The sequence below is a fragment of the Vombatus ursinus genome, unplaced genomic scaffold (assembly GCF_900497805.2).
Source record: "Vombatus ursinus unplaced genomic scaffold, bare-nosed wombat genome assembly UNPS02014774.1, whole genome shotgun sequence".
Classification (NCBI taxonomy): domain Eukaryota; kingdom Metazoa; phylum Chordata; class Mammalia; order Diprotodontia; family Vombatidae; genus Vombatus; species Vombatus ursinus.
In genome coordinates this window covers 15,857,956-15,880,214 of record NW_020954552.1, presented here as the reverse complement: position 1 = coordinate 15,880,214, position 22,259 = coordinate 15,857,956, and the positions used below count along the sequence as shown (strand labels likewise).

The window sequence follows — 22,259 nt, the reverse complement described above, 5'->3', positions numbered from 1 at the left end:
GAGTTTAGCCTAACCATCCACAAAGGTTCTGCGTGATGTCATCCTCAGATAGGAACATCAGTGTGACCTCACCAATCACAGGTAAGTCCTCTTTAACTTGGACTCTGAATCTCCTCTGTCACTATATTGAATGCCTTTGGAAAAAATGGACCTCTCTGTTTTCTGGATTACCTGATATTTATGACCAGAGAGTCTGAGAAAAAGTTTATCTCTGTTTCAGGGAATCTTGAATAATTTTGATTTTTGGTCAAGAGATACCTTGTTGGAAGAGAGCCTTTAAAGTGGTGTTTTATTCTACTAAACCAAATTTTTTTTTTTAATAAGCAACATACAGTAAGCACAATGGAATCTTATACAATCTATGTCTTTTAGTTAATTGTGTGATAGTAAAGATGTGGTATACTCCAAAATATCATGTCCAAAAACCTACCTTTTGCATTCTTAGACCTGCAATGAGGAGACTCTCAATGTGTATGTGTAAATGATACTCATAAAATTTTATATAAATGAGAAAGGAGACATATTGTTCAGTAATTGTTGAGATACTTGGTTACCTTTTTTGGGGGGAAGGCATGTAAAAAGATTCAATATTTTCCCTAGTTTTTTGGTATCTTTCCCACCTTTAGAAGTTATATCACCATTCGCATAACTGTCCTTGATTTATGATCAAATTGATTTTTCCCATCTTCATTCTCTTTAGTGCCATTGTTCCTCCTTTATAAGGCCATCTCGGGCAGCAATGTTAAAGTCTTAAGTGTAACATTTACTGTCATTAATGGTGAAAAAAAAGCCTTTTATTAAAGTCATTGCAAATATTTTCTCTTCTGGGTTTTTTTTAATCTTCTTTCCATTTTCATACTTAAAAACCCTCGGGATTGCTTTGCTCAGTTGGGTATTTTTTCCCATCCTTTCTTGGTTGGGTTTTACCCTCTATTGCTTTTCTGTTTTATGGGGTGATAATGCTTGTAATTTTCCATCATCCTTCTCTGTAACATTTTACAAATAATTTTATATTCTATTCAAGTGTTAACTTTGGCTGCCATCTGTCTCTACTTTGTAAATAAGTCAAATGTTTGTTAACTAAGGCACTTTTTAGATGTTTTTGATCTCATTGTTATGACAATTGATTTACATCAATTAAAGTTCCATATGAAATTAATATTGTCTCTTTATCTTTTCTTCTGTCTATAATTTATTTTTCATTGTTAATTGCTTACTTAAATAGGTCAAAGTTGAGTTGTTTCATTTACACCTCAATTAAGAAAAATTGTAAGTTCTTACCGCCTGTTCTCCTGTTACGTCTCTGGGATAAACCTTTTTCTTCCTTCTTATGCTTTTTTCTCTTTCTGCTTTATTTATTTCCTGCCTTTTTTTCCTTCCTGCTATGAGTTTTTCTTTGTCCCCTCATTGACCATTAGAAATGGTAGTCTTTCTGAAGGGATAATAGTAAATTCTTCTTTCAGAATGTAAGAATTTGTTCATCATTTGGCCCTTTCAAGTTTACTGTACTTGTTTATCTGTCTTTTCTCTTGATTCTGGCATTTATTTTTCAAAAAGTTCATTCAATTCTGTTTCTCCCACAGAAATGTTTTGAAAGCATTCTATTCAAGGTCCGTTTTCTCCTTTTTTATGATTTATCTCTACTTTGTTAAGGCTAAGTTATTCTTAGGTATAGGCCTTTTGGTATATAATGCTTCATTAATTTCTTTTCTTATTTTGTTCTCTAATTCTATGTGATTTTGACTGGAGTTCCTTGGTATGTGATTTGCTTCCCACTGGCTATGTAGATTATAGAATCAAACTGTTCATAACTATTAGAGCCAGATGACAAATTGAAAATAGAATCCACATATTACAGCACCAAGGGAAATCCCAAATGTTGTGCACCCATAAATGGGACTGCTAAACTCTAGAGTTTCTAGGTGAAACATATACATATATGTTCTGGGTTAAATAAATACATTCTTTCTGGATGTTTGCAGTGTGTGTGTATGCATGTAAATATACCTATGTGTATACATATATATGTATATATACATAATATATTTATATAAAAATAAATACACATGTGTATAAATAAATATATACTATATAAAATATATATACATATACACACATGCACACATATATGTAAATATACATATTGTAGGCATCGAGAAAGAATGTGTTTATTTAACCTGGAAACTTTGGACTTATGTTACCATCTTAAAAAAAAACAAACCCAATCCTGTACTAATTGGGGGAGAGAGAGAGAGAGACAGACAGACAGAGAGAAACAGAAGATAATAATGGATTCTTCAATCCATTGGTCAGTTATACTTGACTTCAATTCCTGGAAAATTCCATATTGCATTTTTAAAGGTATGTTTATGAGCGGATGGAAGGGAAGTGATGAGCATGATGACCAAAGCCAATTTCATTGAGAAAAAGTGAATCTAGACTACTCTCATTTTCTTTTTCAACTGGGTATCTAAACTTATAGATCAGAGAAATATGATGGAATTTATATTCCTGGATATCAGCAAGTCATTTGACAAAGTTGATAAGACAGAGAGATGTAGGTTAGGTGGAAACACTTAAATGGATTTGGTTTTGGTGGGATGGCTAAAGAGCATCATTAATGGATCATTGTCTCTACTAAAGTGCCATAAAACTACATTTTTTACTCTATTCTGTTCAAAATTTTCATCAGTGATTTAGATGAATGCATATAATAAGCTTTATCAGATTTACAGATGGTACAAAACTAGGAAGGTTAGCTTATGTGTTGGAAGGCAGAATCAGGACCCCAGAAGTTTTCAAAAGACTTGAGCAATGGACTGAGTATAATACAATAAAGCTGAATAGGGACATGTGTAAAATATTATAGTTTGGTTCAAAAAGTTACCAAAGTAGAGAACAGGGAGACTTAGCAAAGGAATGATAAATTTGAAAAAGACCTAGAATATTTTGTGGACTAAAAGTTAAATTTGTGTCAGCATTGTGATATAGAGTCCAAATAAGCACAGTGTGCAGAATGAGTAGGGTGGTATAGTAGGAAGACCACTGTATTTGTAGTAAAAGGACCTAGATTTGAATCCCAGTCCTGTGTGACTTCGGCATATCTCTTAACCTTTCTATGCTTATTTCCTGAGGAAAATAAGGTTAGACTATCTTGTTGTTATTCAGTTGTTTTCAGTTGTGTCTGACTCTCCATGACCCCATTTGGGGTTTTCTTGGCAAAGATACTGAAGTAGTTTGCCATTTCCTCCTTCAGTTCATTTTATACATGAGAAAACTGAGACAAACAGGGTTAAGTGACTTCCTAGGGTCATAGATGTAGTCAGTGTCTGAGGCTGGATTTGAACTCAGGAAATGAGTCTTCCTGACTAGGTCTAGCACTCTATCCACTGTGCCAGCTAGCTATCCTAGACTATATTAGTGTTTCTTAATAATTTTTGGTGTTTGAAGCCTATAGACATTCTTCTCAGAATAATGTTTTTAAATGCATAAAATAAAATTTATAGGGTTATAAAGGAAACCTTGAAATTCAGTTATCAAATTAAAAAAAAAAACCAACAACCAAATTCACAAACCTCAAGTTAAGAACTCATGGTCTAGCTGATCCCTAAGTGATCTTATATATCTGTCTCCTGAAATCTTTGTCCTACTATACTTGGTCAGACCATTTTTGGAGTATGCAATTTAGTCATGGGCATCATATTTTTAGGAAAGTCATCATGGCCTTGCAGCCTCTGACTTTCAGGAAACCATGATTTCTGACACAGACATGCCTAAAAAAATAGGGATAGGCCCAATAGATTTTATCAAGAGCACGTTCCTTTTTAGTGTTTTTTGTGCCCAAGACCTTGGACAGCTTAGATTAAATCCAGATAGAAAAGATTTTCCCACAGACATATACAGCACAGGGAAGCAAATATGAATACAAAGGGACAGCCACCCAAGAAATCAAACCTCCAAAAGTTTTGCCTTGCCACCATAACACTTCACCTGGTTCTATTGCTATCCTTCCTTCCAATACATAATCTGACTGTGCAGTATACTTGGTGGGCAGGTATGCATATATTAACGCTGAATGATGTGATTGAAGGTGGAAAAGTTGGAGAAGGGTAGGAGCAACAGTATAGCTTCAACCTTAAAGTGATGGAACCTGACTTCCTCTCCCCTTATATCTTATGATGAATGTGAGACATCTTATATTAGTGGTTGAAGATTGTGTTGATGTCAAACCCAAGAAGGTAGTGATGATGAAGCTCAGTGTCAGTTTCAGTTTCAACCTAAAGCTATCTATTTGAGCTTACTCTACTATCTGAGCTTACATATTGGAGAAGGGGTGTTTAATAGCATTGACAAGTATGCTAAGTGTATCATGGTGAAGGGACTCAACCATGCTGCATCAGGATTTATTGAAGAAACTAGGCATGTTTAAATCAGAGGGGAAAAAAAGATTTAGATGGAGGACAATAGTATTTTGAAGTGTTCTTATGGGTAAGAGGGATTAATTAGGTGCGTGCTACTTGGTCCCCAAACAAGGAGCAGTGGGTAAAAGTTGTAGACAGATAGGTTTTTACTTTTGTGTGATGAATAATTCTCTGCTGTTAGAGCTGTACAGAAATGTTATGGGCTGCTTCAGGGGGCAATTCCCAATTGATGGAGATCTTTAAATGGAGCTTGCCTGACCTTGTGTTTTTGTAGGTAGGGGGGTTCAGTTATGGATAAGATGGGCTAGATACCCTCTGAGGTCATGATTCTAAATTTCTATGACACTCTCAATTCAACTGGTTATTTATGATAGTCAGTGTAAGCTAGCACCAGCTAGATGCTGCAGTGAATAGAACACCAGGCCTGACCTTGTAAACCCCTGCACAGTGAAGTGCAGAATCAAATATAGTCTTTTATCTGGTGTTATCCCTTTCTGCCTTTCCAGTCTTCTTGCTCCTTATTCATTTCCATGTACTCTGTGATATAGTGACACTGGCCAGCTTGCAGTTCTTCAAATATAACACTCCATCTCCCATCTTTGTGCCTTTGTGTTAGCTATCCTTCATGAAATTGCCATCTGATCATCTCCATCTCTTAGAGTGGGCATCCTGTAAGATTCAGCTTTAATCCTACCTTCTGCAAAAGTCCTTTCCCATTTCCCCCAGCTGATGGTGTCTTCCTCTTTCAGATTACCTTAATCTGCTTTGTATACATCTTATTTATACCTAGTTATTTACAGATTGTCTCCCTCATTATAATGTGTGCCTCTTAAGGACAGGGACTGTTGTTGTTGTTGGGTTTTTTTTGCCTTTCTTGGTATCTCCAGCACTTAGCACAGTACCTGGTATGGAGTAGAAAGTGCTTAATAAATGCATGTTAACTGATATATAGATATTGATGTATATGCACATATATATGGATGTGCACAATTAATATGACTGACTTAGGTTTGATGTAAGAAAAAAAATTCCTCAGAATTAGAGCTAAACGAGTAGAATTAGTTCCTCCTCATTGGAGGTCTTCTAGTAGCGGCTGGATGACAACTTGTTGGGAATGTAGTATTGTTTTTCAGGCATAGACAGAACTGTAATTCCCATTTTATATATATACATAGGTATAAAATGCATGTGTGATCCTTATAATGTTATAGATCACAGCCTTCCATGGCTTCTCATCCTGTGTAATTCCTATCTGTGTCCACCTGTAAATTCTCAATATAGGATCTACCCAATCTGGAAGTACTACTGGAAGCCTTCATCTGTGTCTTTTAACATGTCATAGATAGTTGTGTAACATTCCATCCATTCTCCTGACTCTTTTTGGACACTATCTCCCAGGAATTAACCATTGGTCCTCTGTTGTTATTCTTTCACTTGTGTGCTTACCTCTTGCTTTCTGCAGTACCAGGACTATCATATCTGTTGGAGATGTTTTCTTTCTTCCTACTTTTTCAGTTTAAAGCCCTCTTAATAAGATTCACAAGACATTAGCCAAATGTTTTTTTAAACTAACTCTTATTATATGTGCTCCATTCCTTGTAAGGAGCTTCACAATCCTTAATCATATTTCCTGAGTTGATTCCACTGGCATAATTTATCTCCACATGAATCCCAGGGAGGAGATAGTTCTTCTCAGGTTTGAAAGTTCTTAGGCTGCTCTATATTACAGCCCAGATACACATCTTGGAAGATTATAAGTCTCAGCTGATGATGTAAACAAAAGTTGGCTTGAGATGCCTCATCAAGGAGTTACTGATCTACTCAGCAAGTAGAGCCACTACTCTACTCTCCTTCCTGTGGCTGTCCACATCTCTACTCTAGAGGTATTTCCCAAGGCAGCCTGTATCACTTTTGGATAGCTCTAACTGTTAGAACATTTTTTTCCTTATGTGGCATCCCCTCTGGGTTCACACTTCCAAGCCCATGCTTCTAAGAAGGTAGCTTACTAGTGTTAGTGTTTCCCCTTAGGATTCTAAGGGTTGGAAGTTGTGGTATGTGAATGTAATGGAATACTATTATGCTGTAAGAAATGATGAGCAGGCAGACTTCAAAAAAACTTGGAAAGACTTACATGAACTGATACAGAGTGAAATGGGCAAAACCAGGAAAACATTGTGTGCAGTAACAGCCACATTATGGAATGACTGACTTTGATAGACTTGACTCAACAATGCAAGGATCTAAGACAACTCCAAAAGATTCATGATGGAAATTGCTATCCACTGCCAGAGAAAGAAATATGCAATCTGAATGCAGATGAAAGCATACTATTTGCTTGCCTTTTCCTTTGTTGTTTTGTTTTATTGCTTCATTCTCGTGGTTCCTCCCATTAGTTCTAATTGTTCTTTACATCATTACTAATGGGAAAATATACTTAACATGAAGGTATATGTAGAGCCTATATCGGATTGTACACCGTCTCAGGGCAGTGGAGGAGAAGAAGCAGGAGGAGGAGAAAATTTAAAACTCTAAATCTTATAGAAGTGATTGCTGAAAACTAAAAATAAATAACTTTAATTTAATTTAATTTTTTAAAATTTAATTTAAAAAAAAGGATTCTAAGGGTTGGGAAATCTAGTACTAGTGCTGTTATTCATACCCTATCTGCTTTTCAATATCAGTATCGGTGGACTAGTTGATATCTCCCTAGTATCAATTAACAGTATCAGTTTACAAAGGAATATTTTCTGAGAAGGTATAATAAGGACAGAAGTTAATACAACATCCCTCGCCCTTCATTTATAAAATGATGGAGATGAACTAGAACACCTCTAAGGCTACTTCTAGCTCTAAATCTGTTACTTTGTGTCATGAAGATCAGTAAAAGCTATCTAACATAATATTTTGATGACTCTCAAGGGCCTAGACCCATGTAAAGCTATTATAGCCTTGCTCTGACCTCTGTGCTGAGGGTTGCTAAAAAGAAGGGTAGATAATAATGACTTTTTGCCTGAATTATGAGCAGTTTTTAACATATAATAAGACCCTTGTTACAGCTTATGTTGGGTGTTTATAAGTAGTAGCTTTCAGGATAATCCTTTCTTAAAATAATTACTAATACATCATTTATTTTTTTGCTGGTTCTGGGCATAGGACTGCTCTGATGGCTACATGAGCAAAACACATTTCCAGACTAGAAACAGGACTTCTGTGACTGAACAGCTCTTTCCTCAAGCTGAGGTGAGTACTTTAAAATATCTTTTTTTTCTTTAGTTGAGAGGAAAGGAGGAGTCAGTTCAGTGACAGTTCTGCAACTTATAGTCTTAGGGAGTTGTCTAGGGCACTGATCTAGACTTATACTGCTAGTATATGCACATACACACACACACACACACACACACACAAGTATTTCCTCTCTGTGGATATGTGTACCAGTGCTGACCACAGTTTCTCAAATAATAGATGGCTTAATGAGTTTCTAGGGTAAAAAAAACTTAGTGGCCATTAGTAGTCATTAGGGGATGACATTTTCCAAAATTTAACTAGGTTGGTCCTTGGCTGTCAAATGTACAGTCCATCACTGGTCTCAGATAGGAGGTCTTATCAGCTTGGTAGAATATGTCATACCTTGCTCTCTCTTGGCCTAGCCTTCAGAACTGAGAATAACTTCTGTGCCATCATGAAGCATCAGAGTAGGACTTCAGCATGGGAGCTTTGGTTTATAGAATTATAAAAATAAATTAAAAAAACTAAATTAAATTAGAGAGATTTAATTTATTTAAAATCTATTTAGCATCTGGTACATCCTGAAAGTAAAGATACTGGAACAAATTTATCTTCTGGTACATTTTTAATCAGAGAAACAAGTGGTTGGATATTTGCTAGTTATGCATTTTCTATCTTATTCAAACCAAGGATTTTGTTGAAACCAAGAACTTCTCTGAACACATACAGGTTTTTAACTACAATATTCCATGTTTGAATATTGTTTTGGGGTTCGTTTATTCCTGAAGATAGTATACTGCTGCTGGGCTTGGCCCTGTTCAAAGTCCCAGCATCTGACAGTGCCAGGCAAGACTGAAGGTGGGGGGCAAGGAAAGGGGTGCATTATGTGGATGGGAACTTGCCCTCTTCGGCCCACAGCTCCTACTGTGCTATTAGATGTACAATAAATATGGCACTTAGATATGTTTGGGATGTTGAGTGAACAGTTGCTTATCTGCACTGAAGAGGGAATATCTATATATGGGAAGCCAGAAATAATCAAGTTCTTAATTACATAATACAGACTTAGGGAAGAACGAATTCCATTTGGGCCTTCATTCTACTTGTCCCTACAGGGCAAGCCTTGGAGCATGGAGCACAGATAAAATGGTAGAGAGGGGCTTCCTGCTTAGTTCGTGTTAGACTAGATGCTTTTTGAGGTTCCTTGCAGTTATGAGTCAGTGGTTCTAATGGAGCGCATTTCAGTTGCCCTGGAGAGCTGATGGGGGAGAGATTTTTGAGGAGGAGGGCCTTCTCTTAGAGTTCTTTGAATCTTTTCAGGTTACATTCATGTGCCATAATGCAGAATGAGATGTTTTTGAACATTGCCAATGTGGGAATTTGTTTTGCTTGACTATGCATATTTGTTACAAAGGTTTTCTTTTTCTTCTCCTTTTTTTCCCCTAACAGGGCAAGGGGAAGTGGGAGGGAGAGAAAATAAATGCTTGTTTATTGAAAAATAAATTGGAAAGTTCAATAAAATAAACCACACCAGTTTGTCAATGAAATAAGTAGCCTACTCTGGCTATGTTTAAGCTGACTGTGATATTTCTGTTGAAACTTTATATTTACTTATGTAAATTCAATATAAAAGAAACTTTATTTCCTTTTGGATATTTTGCAAACTATTATAATAAGTTGCCACCAGGTGAGTGGTGGTGCCTTATAGTCCAAATATAATATTCAGGTTTTAGTCAGTGAAGCAAATGGGTTGGGACATTTTTTTTTGCTCATTATATATTTTAAAAATGAAAGTGATAAGTCCTTACTAAAGCAATAAATAATAATGATGTTGATAACATATATGTGGTACTTCAAGGTTTGCAAAGCACTTTAAATATATTGTCATTAGATCCTCACAACAACCCTGTGAGGGAGATATAGTAGGTATTTTACTGGTTTTACTAACAAGGAAATTCATTCTTAGAGTTTTTTAAAGAGCTTTAGATTTTCAAGATCACACAGCTAGAAAGTATTTCAAGTAGTATTCAAACTCAGCAAAACACAATAATGTGGTTTCAGAGAGAGAAACACATAGATACTTTTCCTCACTTGCTTAGTTCAATATTGAAATGTCTAGGCTTATCTGTCCTTGGCTTTATGATTTCACTTGAAGATACTTTTCATTCCTGTAATTTCATAGTAGTCATAGCTAAATATTGCACTTCTCAACTGGCTGAGGATTGGCAAAGGGGGGAGTGAGGGGGCAAAAGTTAAACCATCTCCTTTCTAGCATTACTTTTTTTTTTTTTACACTTCTCTGTCTCTCCCCATATATATGGGAAATGGAGAGTGATTAATGACATTATGATTGTCTTTTCCTATCAGAAAAAAAGTTTCTTGATGTTTTACTCTTTTTTTGAGACCCTGTTTGCACTCCTCATCAGGTATTTGCTTTTCTTCTGCATGCTATGTCTCATCTCTTCAGGTAGGACTCACCTTAGCAACTGGGAGCCATCTCCAGTCATCCTGATCTATATCTTGCCACTGGACCCAGATTGCTCTGGAGGAGAAAGTGAGTCTGGTGACTTTGTACAGCTCTTCCTCACTTAAATCCAGTTCACTTGCATGTCATGGCATCATCTTCCTGATGTCATAGTCTTCTTTGAGAATGAAGGACAAACAACAACAACAACTTTAGCAACCAGCTCACACATGAGATCAGATACATTGGCTTCCTAATGTAGACTGTTTTTTAAAAGTTAAAAATTTTTAAAAGTTTAGTTCAATTTTATTTTCAGTTTTGAATTCTATCCCTTCTCCTCCCCTGCACATTGAGAAGCCAAGAAAAACAAAACCTATTACAAATATGTGTAGTCAATTGAAACAAATTTCCACATTTATCATGTCCAAAAGAAAGGAAAGAGAAGTAAATATACTTTAATCTGCATTCTGAATCCATCAGTTCTCCATCTAGAGGTGGATATCATGTTTTATCATGAATCCTTTGATATTATGGTTAGTCATTATGTTGATCAGAGTTACTTAGTCTTTAAAAGTTGTTTTTTTTAGTATTGCTGTTACTATATAAATTATTCTCTTGGTTCTGCTCATTTTGGTTTGCATCAATTCATACAAGTCTTCCCAGAATTTTCTAGAACCATCCCCTTCATCATTTCTTATAGCATAATAGTATTTCATATAAGATAATTTGTTCTCAACATCAATTCCCCAATTAATGGACATACTCTCAGTTTCTAATTCTTTGCCACTAAAAAAAGAGAGGTTATGAACATTTACGTGTATGTGTGTGTGTGTGTGTGTGTGTGTGTGTGTGTGTGTGTGTGTGTATAGGTCCTTTTCCTGATATTTATTTCTTTGGGATATAGGCCTAAGTGATATCAGTGAATTAAAAGGTTTCTATAGTTTAGTGACTTCTGGGGCATAATTCCAGATTGCCGTCTAGAATAGCTAGACCAATTTACAGTCACACACAATGCATTAAGGTGCCTGTTGTCCCTAAGGCCCTCCAGCAATTGTCATTTTCCTTTTTTGTTATCTTGGCTAGTCTAATAGGTGTGTAGTAGATATAATTTGCATTTCTCTTGATATTAGTAATTTAGAGTATTTTTTCATATGGCTATTGATTAATATCCTTTGACCATTTATCAATTGAGGAATGGCTCTTATTATTGTAAATTTGACTCAGTTCCCTATATATCTTAGGAATGAGACCTTTGTCAGAAAAACTTTCAGCAAAAATTCCTCCCCCCCACCAGTCTCCTGCTTTTCTTCTGATTTTAGCTACCTTGGTTTTGTTTGTGCAGAACATTTTTAATTTTATGTAATTAAAATTATGCATTTTACCTCCTGTGAATCTCGTGTTTAGTCATGAACTTTTCCCCTATTCATAGATCTGACAGGTAATTTCTTTTTTGCTTCACTAATGTGCTTATGATGTCACTCTTTATGTCTAAATCATGTACTCATTTTGAACTTATTTTGGCATATGGTGTGAGATGTTGGTTTGTATCTAGTTTCTGTGAGATTATTTTCCAATTTTCCCAGTCGTTTTTGTTGGATAGTGAGTTCTTGCCTCAGTAGCTGGAATCTTTATCAAACATTAGATTACTGTGCTTATTTGCTTCTGTATAGTGTGTACTTAATTTGTTCCATGAATCTACCTCTCTGTTTCTTATCACTACCAAATTGTCTTGATAATTTAACTTTGTAATATAGTTTAAGATCTCATACTGTTAGAGTCCCTTCCTTTTCATTTTTTTATTGATTCTTGATATTCTTGATCTTTTATTCCTCCACATAAATCTTACGATTTTTTTTCTAACTCTATGAAGTAGTTCTTTGTTAGTTTGATTGAAATGGCACTGAATAAGTAAGGCAGTATTGTCATTTTTATTATGTAGGCTTGACCCATCCATGAGCAATTAATATTTCTCCAATTATTTAAATGTCTTTATTTGTGTGAAAAGAGTATTGTAATTGTGGTTGTATAGTTCCTATGTATGTCTAACCGGATAGGCTCCCAAGTACTTTATACTGTCTTATAGTTCTTTTAAATGGATTTTCTCTTTCTGTCTCTTCCTTCTGGATTTTTTTTTGTATTATACAGAAATACTGATGATTTGTGTGGATTTGTTTCATATCCTGCAAATTTGCTAAAGATAATTGTTTTCTTCATTTTTAAGATTGAATTAGCCAGTGGCTTTTCTATTTCATTGTTTTGGATTTTTCTCTCCAATAACCAGCTTTTAATTTTACTTATAAGTTAAGCGGAATTTTTACTTTCAATTTTGTTAATCTCTCTTTTGATTTTCAGGATTTCTGTATAGACTGTTTTAAGAAGATAGTTTCTTAGAACTATTTTTCAGAAGACATTGTTACTGTATCAGGACAAAACTTTTTTTAAAAAATTAAGAGAAAACTTAACAGGGTTTTAAGGCAAGGATTTTAAAGTAGTTTCATGATACAAGCCCTAAAGAAAAGTGGCACCTAGTATTATATACTGGTGCAATTAAAATTTTAGACAATTTCCTGGTCTTCTTTTGTTCTCAACATTTCTGCTTCTTGTGCACCATAATTTTCCAATAGCCACTGCTGGTTTGGACTATTCATTTTAAATCAGGGGTTCTTAATCTGGGGTTTATAAACTTTTTTGAAAAAATATTTTGATATGCCTATGTATTTTATTTTATACATTTAAAATGCATGACATTTCTAGATATTTTATTTCATTCATTTAAAAACATTATTCTGAGAAAGGGTCCATGGATTGCACCAGACTGCCAAAGGGGCCCATGACCCCAAAATGTGAAGAACCCATGTTTTAAAGGAAATCTGTGCTTCTTTTCTGTAATGTAAGTTTACTTTCCCATCAATGTCCTATGATTAGTCAGCGATATGAAAATGAGTATCAGTCAGTCAGTCTTTCAAATCAATAATCAATAAATATTTATTAAGAGTTTTTATATGCCAGGCTCTCTGTTTGCTGTACAAATACAAAGAATGAAGCAAAACAACCCTTGTTCTCAAGGAGTTTACCTTCTGTGTAAATAAAGAGAGAACAAGATGGAAAGAGAACCTCTTCACATTCTCTCTTTTATGCCATCACAATCATTATGTCTCTTCTTCAATTTAGTTCTATTTAAATCAATGGCTATTCTCAAGGTAGACACTACGTGCAACATAGTTCTCCCGTCTCTCTAGCAGGAAGTTGCTTCTTGGGTGCTCAAAGACCTGTGATTTCTCTGGTAGAGCGTCCCTCACTGATACAGATTACAATCTTTATATAACTTAGTAGATGGTCTTCAAGAGCTGATAGGACTGAAAATTTTATCCTCTCCTGGCCAACCTGGTAATGAATCTCTCTAAACTTTGTTAAGCTGGTCCTTGGACAGCAGACATGGATTCCATCACTGGGCCCATACTCGAAGCCTTTTCCATCTCCATGGGACCCACAAGAGCTTATACTCCCCTGAAACAATTTTCAAAAACCCAGTCACATATATATGATAAGGGATTAGAGTAGGACTTTTAGTAGAAGTGTCATTTAATAATTTGCAGCAGTTTCAGCTACTACCATCACAATGATTGCTATGGATAGGTGGGAAAAGTTGGGATAATGTGGCACTGAATGCAGTGCTCCTACAGATATTGAACTTTCTAGACGTCATCTCAACAAATTACATATTACCTGGTGCCTGAGTCAATCAATATTGGACAGGCAGTAGTTAGATTGTTTTGCTGTTTCTTTTCCTCTTAAGCAAAAATGTTTACTTCATTCTCTTTCTGATGGTTTGATTATAATTATCACCCAAGTTTTTAATTTAAAAATAATGTTTTTATGTTATTAAACATTATTCCTGTTTATGACTTTCATAAAAATCATACATACGAAAATAAACTCTAACTTGATGGGTAACAGCCACAATTGTTTTGTTTTGTTTTGTTTTGTTTTGTTTGATCTCAGAAACTGAAATGATGGATGTCTTTTAAATTTAAATTTTGGGTGAATTTTGTGCCAAGGATTGATTATGCTTGCCACAGACAAATATAAAATATCCCTTCATTTCTGTCAGGACAACTTGATCTTGATATGTAAAAGTCTATGGATATTCAGGTACAAGTGTTCTTATAGGATAGACTCTGTCAGCAAAATTGTTGGTAGATTTGTGATAATTAATGAGCTTCATGACCTTTAAAGAGACTGTGTAAAGCAACATTACTTAGTGTTTTCATTCTTCATGTCTCACGAGATGCCTCAACTCTGTGCAAGGCAAAGACTAATTTTGATTAGTTATGTTTTCCAGTATTCTCAAGCAGATTTAGCTAAATCACAGTTTCATGATTTTAAAACGTAATGTTTCCAAAGTGTACATTGTTCTTTACATTTTTGCACAATAAAATTGATTTATGCAAGGTTGAACCATTATGCCCAAAGAATGTTGAATAAGGGATGCATTTTAAACCAGGGACAAGGTGTAGTGGCATGTCATTGGCTCTGTGTTTGTCCCTGTTCTGTTTAACATTTTCATCAGTGACTTGGAAAAAGATATCAGTAGAATACCCTATTGTGAAATTTGGGGATAACTTAAATTTGTGAGGGATAAGTAATACAATGGATGAGAGAATCAAGATAAAAAATTATCTCAGGCACTAGTGATAGACCAGAATCAATATAAAATGTAGTAGGGATTAATATAAAGAGCTGCATTTAGATTTTTTAAAAAATCATCTGCATGGGAAGAGATACTTTTAGCTTGAGAGAAGTTCAGGCAACAAAAACCCTGGTATTTTAGGTGACCACAAGTTCAATATCAGCCCAAATGTTATGTAGATACTTTAAAGGGAGGTATAATGTCCAGATCCAGAGAATTTATCATGCTGTACTCTTTCATGGTCAGATCACATTTGTCACATTGTTCATGACATTTAAAGAGAGACATTAATAAAATAGAATGCTTCCAGAAGATGAACAGTGTGGTGAAAAGTCTAGAAATGATGTCACATGAAGGACAACTGAGAGAAATGGCTATGTTTACATACGTTATCTCATCTTGAAGACATTATAGCTATCTCTAAATATCTGAAAGGTCATTACACAGAAAAAAGCGAGTAAACATTTTATTTTGTCTCTAAGGGCAAAATTAGGAAAATGAGTGAAAATTACTTTGGTAATTCTGTTGAATTACTTACAACATCATTGGTATGGTCACTTTTTATACTGGTGCAGCCCACATACCGTCTATACTTTCTTATTCTGTTGTAGCTCTTTGGACAGGGCCATGTCTTTCCAAAAAGTTTGTAGAGGACCTATTCACCCTGTTTTAGGCCTTCTTTTGGTTCTTCATATATTTTGTATGTATCAGTGAAATATTCAGGCAGTCCATCCACTCTCTATCACTCATCATGACACTTATACCTTGAGAGTGCAGATTATTTCATTCTTAGTATTTGTATCTCCAGCACCTAGCATGATGCTTGTCAAATAGTAGGCTCCTAAGATATATTGAATAATTGATTGTACGTAGGATGATAAATAGAAGAATATAAGTTTCTTAAGGGCATGGACTCTTCACTTTTGTATTTGTATCGTCTCTGCTGCCTCGCTTTTCCCCACACCTAGCAAGCAGTATCTGAGACAGAGTAATAATTTAATAATTGCGTGTTTCATTTATTGTCAACCCATCTCTCATTTGTGTCCTTGATAGCAAGTTTTAGTTGTCCAGTAACAAACAAGTGGATATGTCCATGGAGGAACTAAATTGTATCAGTCTTGAAATGCTACAAACAAACCCCCAAAAAAGAAGGAAGTTGCAGATAAATGTAAGGATGTAAGGTTTTCCTGGCAGAGGCAAATAAAGTAGTTAGCAGAATTGGTTTTATTGTTCAAAGTTAGCAAGAAATAATCATTCAGTTGGTCATTTGATCATCTTATATCGCATACTTTATAAGTATTTGCAAAAAAACTACCATAAAAGTAATTGCAGTTTATACATCAACATCAAGTTACGGAGAGTGAAATAGGCATATTGTATGAAAAACTTGACCCTTCAGATTAAATCATCTCAATTTGATACTCAGTATATTCAATGCAATGTTGAGAATAGGTAAAGATAGTGAGAGATATCTTATAAAATACAAATAAGGAATGAAGAACAAAAGAGGCCAAAGACTTATCAGACTACACAGAAGCCTTACACACATATCACAAATACTGTTTATCAGAGAGGAATTAGTAAGGTGTTAAACATGACAAGCATGGAGTGATGTCACCAAAGAAAATAAAAATGAGTATATTTTGAAGGTCGGAAAAGAACTCATTACTGATGTGAGAGTCATTCCTGAATTGGCTGTCTGTATGCAGACAGATCACTGACTTGTTAGAGCAAAGATTAAAATTAGTACAAAACTAGAAAAATAAAAATGAGTAAAAGATATGGTATACAACTAAAACAACTACAACATGAATTAAGCTCCCATCTGCAATTTTAGTAGCTCCAAGTTACTGATGATGAAAAATAGGATAGGAATGGAAGAAGAAAACTGACACAGACTAAAATAATTTCAAAAGAACCTTAACCAGTGTAAATCAATTTCTGTAACAAGGAGAACCAGAAGACCTATAAAGTGTTTTAGTTGACAGACTTTCTTGCCAAGTGAAAAGATTTGTCAGCCAAGGGGAACACCATTTTAGAACCTAAACTCATTTGTAAAATATTATGGAGGATGATAGAAGACTGTGATCGGTATTGCCTCATAAAGCAAAGAAGCATTAGAGGGTAAAACCAATTTTAAAAAGCTTGGTGAGAGATCCAATTAAGAGGTCACCCCACGGTCATTGAAGTATAAAAGTGAAAGGATGACAACAAATAAAAGATATGCAAAGATTTTGATGATAAACTTTTTTTTCATTACCAAGGATAGTAATGTCACCACGCTTGTACTGTAATACCATAGTCCTGGATGTGCTTAGAAATGGCCCTAAAGAAAATTAAGGTGGATTAGAACAAGTGTGCCTGGAGAAAATCTGTACTGGAGATGATTGTCATCTGACAATTGTCAGGGTGTTGAGGAATTTATTCAAAAGGTATCTGAAGGGGGGGAAGATATCAAAGGCAAGGAAAAATTTTGAACTTTCTTAATAATGAGAAAAGGCAACCAAGAAGATCTAAACAACCATCAACTTATATGCCTTCTTTCTTGTCTATGTAAAATTTTTATGACACTACAGGAGCATCAAGGAAATTCATGATGAGAGTATTAGTAGAGAACAGGTTGGCTTTTTTGCAACTGACATTTCACAGTAAATCATGTTTTTACCGTACTACAATTGATTAAAGATAAATACAAAGCAGGATTTCACTGTGTTCACTGTATGTTGATTATATATTTTTTTAATCTGGTGTAGCAAATCACTTTAATAGCTGCCTTCCAACAAAGTATCTCCCATTCATACGTAAAGTTATTCCTTGAAATGTACAGCAACAGAAATAACCTTATTCCATGAAAAAAGAGATCACCCAAAATCTTTTCATAGGATTTTGAAAATATCATCAATTATTATAATGATAATTGAAGACCATGGTTTTTGAGGGGAAGACACACTTCATATACTTTTTGAATTGTTTCAAAACATTTTGAGATGATAGTTATGAGAATGTGTGGATAAAGTTCAGTAAACTTCTGGGTGCTTTGTAATACTTCCATAATCCTGATGTTAGGGGATGGGAAAAATAATAGTAAAATAATTTATATAGCATTTTATGATTGCAAAATGTTTTTTCTCAACAATTCTGCGAAGTAAGCAATGCGAGTATTATTGTCCCCAGTTTATAGAAGAAGAAACTGAGGCACTGAGGGAAGTTGACTTTTGCTTGATGTTACCTTTTAATTTGTGTAATGATAATTTTTGTGGCATTGAATTTTACAGTATTTTGAACATCTCTCTTTTACCACTGACAGAGAAGGCCATTGCATGGGTTAGTTATGGCCTGAAGAGGAGAAAGAATAATTACAGCATAGACTGATTTTTATTCAGATCCTAGCTGGGTACCTCACTAGCATTTACATCTTGATATATTATTGTTTCAATAAGGCTGATAGTTTGTTTTAGTATGGTCTCTTAACCATGACAGAATTTAAAAATTAAACATTTTTCATTTGAAACAAGAGTAGAGTAAAATGCCATTCGTTGTTTTGTAAGACTTTAACAAATACTTTCCTATCCCAACAGCCTATGTTGGCGATAGAAGCCATCATTAAATAAGTAAGTAATTAAACTTTTTTAAAGAAGTGGCAACAGAAGCTCACTATGATAATTTAATGATCATCGATAGACATGCTCATTGGTTTTTGGATTTTTCATTTTACTTGTATATAACCTCTCAAAATGAATAGAAAATTATAGAATATATTTCATTTTGGTAAATTAATTCTTTAGTTTAAGCCTATGGAGATTTTAGAGAAACTAGTTGAATAGCATAATTTTACAGGGCAAATTTTATGCAAAAGATTAAGGTAAATAATAATGTTGTAAATACCTAATACAGTCCTAGCAAGCGTATAATGTTGATTATTGATGATAAATGATTAATGCCTCTTTTAAAAGAATATTTGGTGCTGATTCCTTAAATGATTGAGACATATCTGCTTAACAATTGGAAGTCTAGCTGATATGTCTTTGGATTACTTTTTTTACCTCTAACCTCTTCATTTACTTGAATGCCTTCCTCTAACCAGGATTATTCTGGTCCTATTTTTTAGCTAACATAAGTCAGTTATCCACACATATTTATCAAAAATTAATAAGTAGTTATGGCATTATCTTGGTTTAGTTTCTTCTGTTTGAGATTAATAAAACAACTTCTGAAGTTTCATTTCTTTCTTGTGAAGAGGTGCAAGGGATGGTTATTGAACACATTTTCTTTATGTTTTCACTGTAAAAAAACCAACAACCTCAAAACTTCTTTTTTCTTCAGAGCCTCAGGATACACCTGCAGATTACTTTTTTTTTAAATTATGAAAATGATAGAGTCATAAAAACAGCACTAGTATAGTAGGCTGAAAAAGGATTTTTACCCTGGGGCCTTACAGTCCACCAAATGGGACTTTTGTCAGACCAAGACAGATAGAAAATTTCAGAGAAAGAGAAACCCTCAATAACAGCCAAAAAAGAAAAAAAAAGAAGGAAAAAAAAAAGCCAAATTCCCTGAAGCATAAACATGAGAACTAGTAGCATAAGATGATTTCAATTGCCAAGGTTTCTTATTGCACATTGAAAGAGTGATGGTGCCTGAAATAACCAAAACTTCAAATGTGTTCATTTGCCTTAAGGATTTTATTAAGTGGGTTTTTGGATGGGTTCTATTTTTTAGATCCAAAAGAGACTCATATGTCCAGATATTGTTATTTGTAAATGAATGAATAAATCCTCCACTGAAATCATGTGCTTGCTTATTGTTGTATGGAGGTGATTCTAGGTTCTCAAAGGCAGTGACAGTAGAGTACAATCTTTGAGATGCCCTTCCAAGGTGGGGAACTTCCAGGACAGCCTTAGCAGTGAGTTCAGTGTCTATTGTACGATGACCAGCCTGGCTCAATTCAGAAAAATTTATCACCATGTTTGCTGCAGGGCAGTGAATTTTCATCCACAGGAACTCTTGAATACCATATACCAAGTCATGGAAGTGTTGCTATCTACTTTCATGAAGGGAGTATCTACATTGATGAAGCACAGATTCATTAAGAATTAAGAATATTCATTAAGAAATAGAATAATTGATAAAATAGTTCTCAATAAATGCTAATAATTTCTCTTCAAATAATTGCTAGCTTTAAACAAAATAGGCAAATGGTCAATGTAAATGCCAAGTAAAAATGTGAATGTACGAACTACAGTTTGCTAAGTAATTAATATGGTAATTATGAAAGCTGAGTTAAAATGCAGGGAAGTCATATGTATTTAACATATGTAAAAACGAATGGAGATGCACATTGTAGGTATTCAGTAAATGTTTATTCCGGATGATAATGATAAATGAGCTTTCTCAAGTCATTAATTCACTGATTCCTGATCCTAGTTTTGCAGCACCACAGGACGTCTGCAATTATCTGAAGAGGTATTGAAATTCTCAAGACAAAATAAATATTAATTCACTTTCATTTTCAAAGTAAATACATATCTTATAGTGTTGTTAGAGTTTTGATTTTTTTTTTTTGAGAGAAAGAAGGGTACCATGAAAACAAGGAAGCAAATAACAGGAAACCAGGACTCCCCAAAGGCTGTGAATCACAGCATTAAGTATTAAATAAGCAATGATATACATTATATATTTCCCTGGAATATTAAAGTATTATTTGAGGTTTATTGTGAGACTTTTAAAAATCTAGAATGCAGTTTTGTCACTAAAATTATATTTGAACAAACTATAGGGTAATTTGTGATTTCTAGATCTTGATTTCATTCATAATCTCAGCAATGGAGTTATTGGAGAGGCAGGGTAGTGTAGTGGATAGAGAGATCTTGGAGTTAGAATGGGTTCACATCTTTCCTCTGAGATATATATAGATATGTATCTATATATATCTATATCTAGATATAGATATAGATATATACACTGGTTGTGTGACTCAGGGCAAACCACTTAACCTCTTAGTGACCAGGCAACTTTCAAAGATTACAAATTTCAGAAATGCATCAGTAGGAGGAATTTCCCTATCAAAATTTTCCTTTAACAATGAAGTAAAAAAGTAAGAAGCAAAAGAAAAAGAAATAAACCTATTGTGTGGTATTAGCATTTCAGCTAGCTTATTGATCATAAGTAGTCAGTTAATAAATCAGCTGAGAGGATGGGAGGAGAAGGAGCCATGGGAGGTTTGAGGAGGGAAGAAAAGGTTTGGAATACCTGCTGAGGAGAGTGGGATAGTGAATTGATAAGGGAAGTATAATAGAATTGCCTAGAGGCAGTGAGGGCCTAGTTGAGGATGTATTTACATACATTTGTAGTAGATTCATTCTGGATGGTTACATGATTTTCTCCATCTTCATTCAGCGGCTTGTGTGTAGGAGTAGTGAATGGTGGGAATGTTCCAAGGCTGAGGCTTGAAGTGCATAATTGGTGAAATGATAAGGGGGCTAGGGACTCAAGAGAAGGGGACAGTGTAGAGTTGAATTAGTTCATTCAGAGGGCCAAGGGAGGGAAAAGAAGAGTGGTTAGTACAAGGAATATAGTCTGGGAGAAAATTGAGGGGTCATGGAATTGGAAGTCATGGTACAGATGAAGAGTAGAGTTTTGTAAGGGAAGCAGAGGGAGAGGTAAAAAAAAACCAATAGATTATGGTTGGATAAGGATATTTCAAAACTCTTGAATATGGAGGTGGTACATTTGTAGGTGATGGTAAGATCAAGGGCATGACCATCTTTGTGTGTAGCTGAGGTGAGGTAGTGGAGTATGTCATGGGAAGTGAGTAGGTTGAGGAACTCAGTGGTTAGAGTGTTCAAGGGAGAGTCAGTATGTATGTTGACAGTATGAGGACAGGAGCTGAGGAAGAGAGATTGAGGAAGGAAGGGGAGTGACCTGGAGGTCTGTAGGCAGCAGGTACCAGGATTTTAATTGGTGGTAGAGATGAATTGCATGAACCTCAAAGGAGGAGAGGTTTCTAAGTGATAAAGGTAGGGAGAGAACCTGGAAGTGTAAAGGGGGAGCAAGGAGGCTTCCAATTCCCCTACCTCAAACAGTGAGCTGGAGGGAATGAATGAAGGTACACCTTGTACTGGGATGGGTGGCAGGGAGGCTATATCATTGGGAGGAGTCAGATGTCAATAATAGCTACAAGATGGAAGGAGTGGGAGAGGAAAAGATTTAGGATGAAGGGAACTTTGTTACTTTCCAGAAAACAACTTTGGGGTGGGAAGGTTGAGAGGGTTGGGAATAAAGAATTGGGTTAGGGGTGATAAATGGAGATTCAAAATCACTGAGATGTGTAGGCTATGACCAGATGTGAGAATTTTCATTATTGAGAGGAAGGCACCATGCCTCTTCCCAAAGGAAGCTGGAGATCAGGTTGGAGAGAAGTGTAACACAAGATGGAAGGTAGAAAGATAGAAGGTTAGAT

At 35.1% G+C, this 22,259-nt stretch overlaps 1 protein-coding gene across 5 annotated transcripts in view; it reads left to right on the top strand.

The window, feature by feature from the left end:
* Window positions 1-22,259, top strand: part of ATG10 (autophagy related 10) — a 293,726-nt gene that overhangs the window by 74,840 nt on the left and 196,627 nt on the right. For all 5 annotated transcript variants that reach the window (XM_027864306.1, XM_027864309.1, XM_027864307.1 and 2 more), the window contains exon 3: window positions 7,575-7,661. In XM_027864306.1, the coding sequence (XP_027720107.1) occupies window positions 7,575-7,661 (87 nt within the window). The remainder of the gene's footprint in view (window positions 1-7,574; window positions 7,662-22,259) is intronic.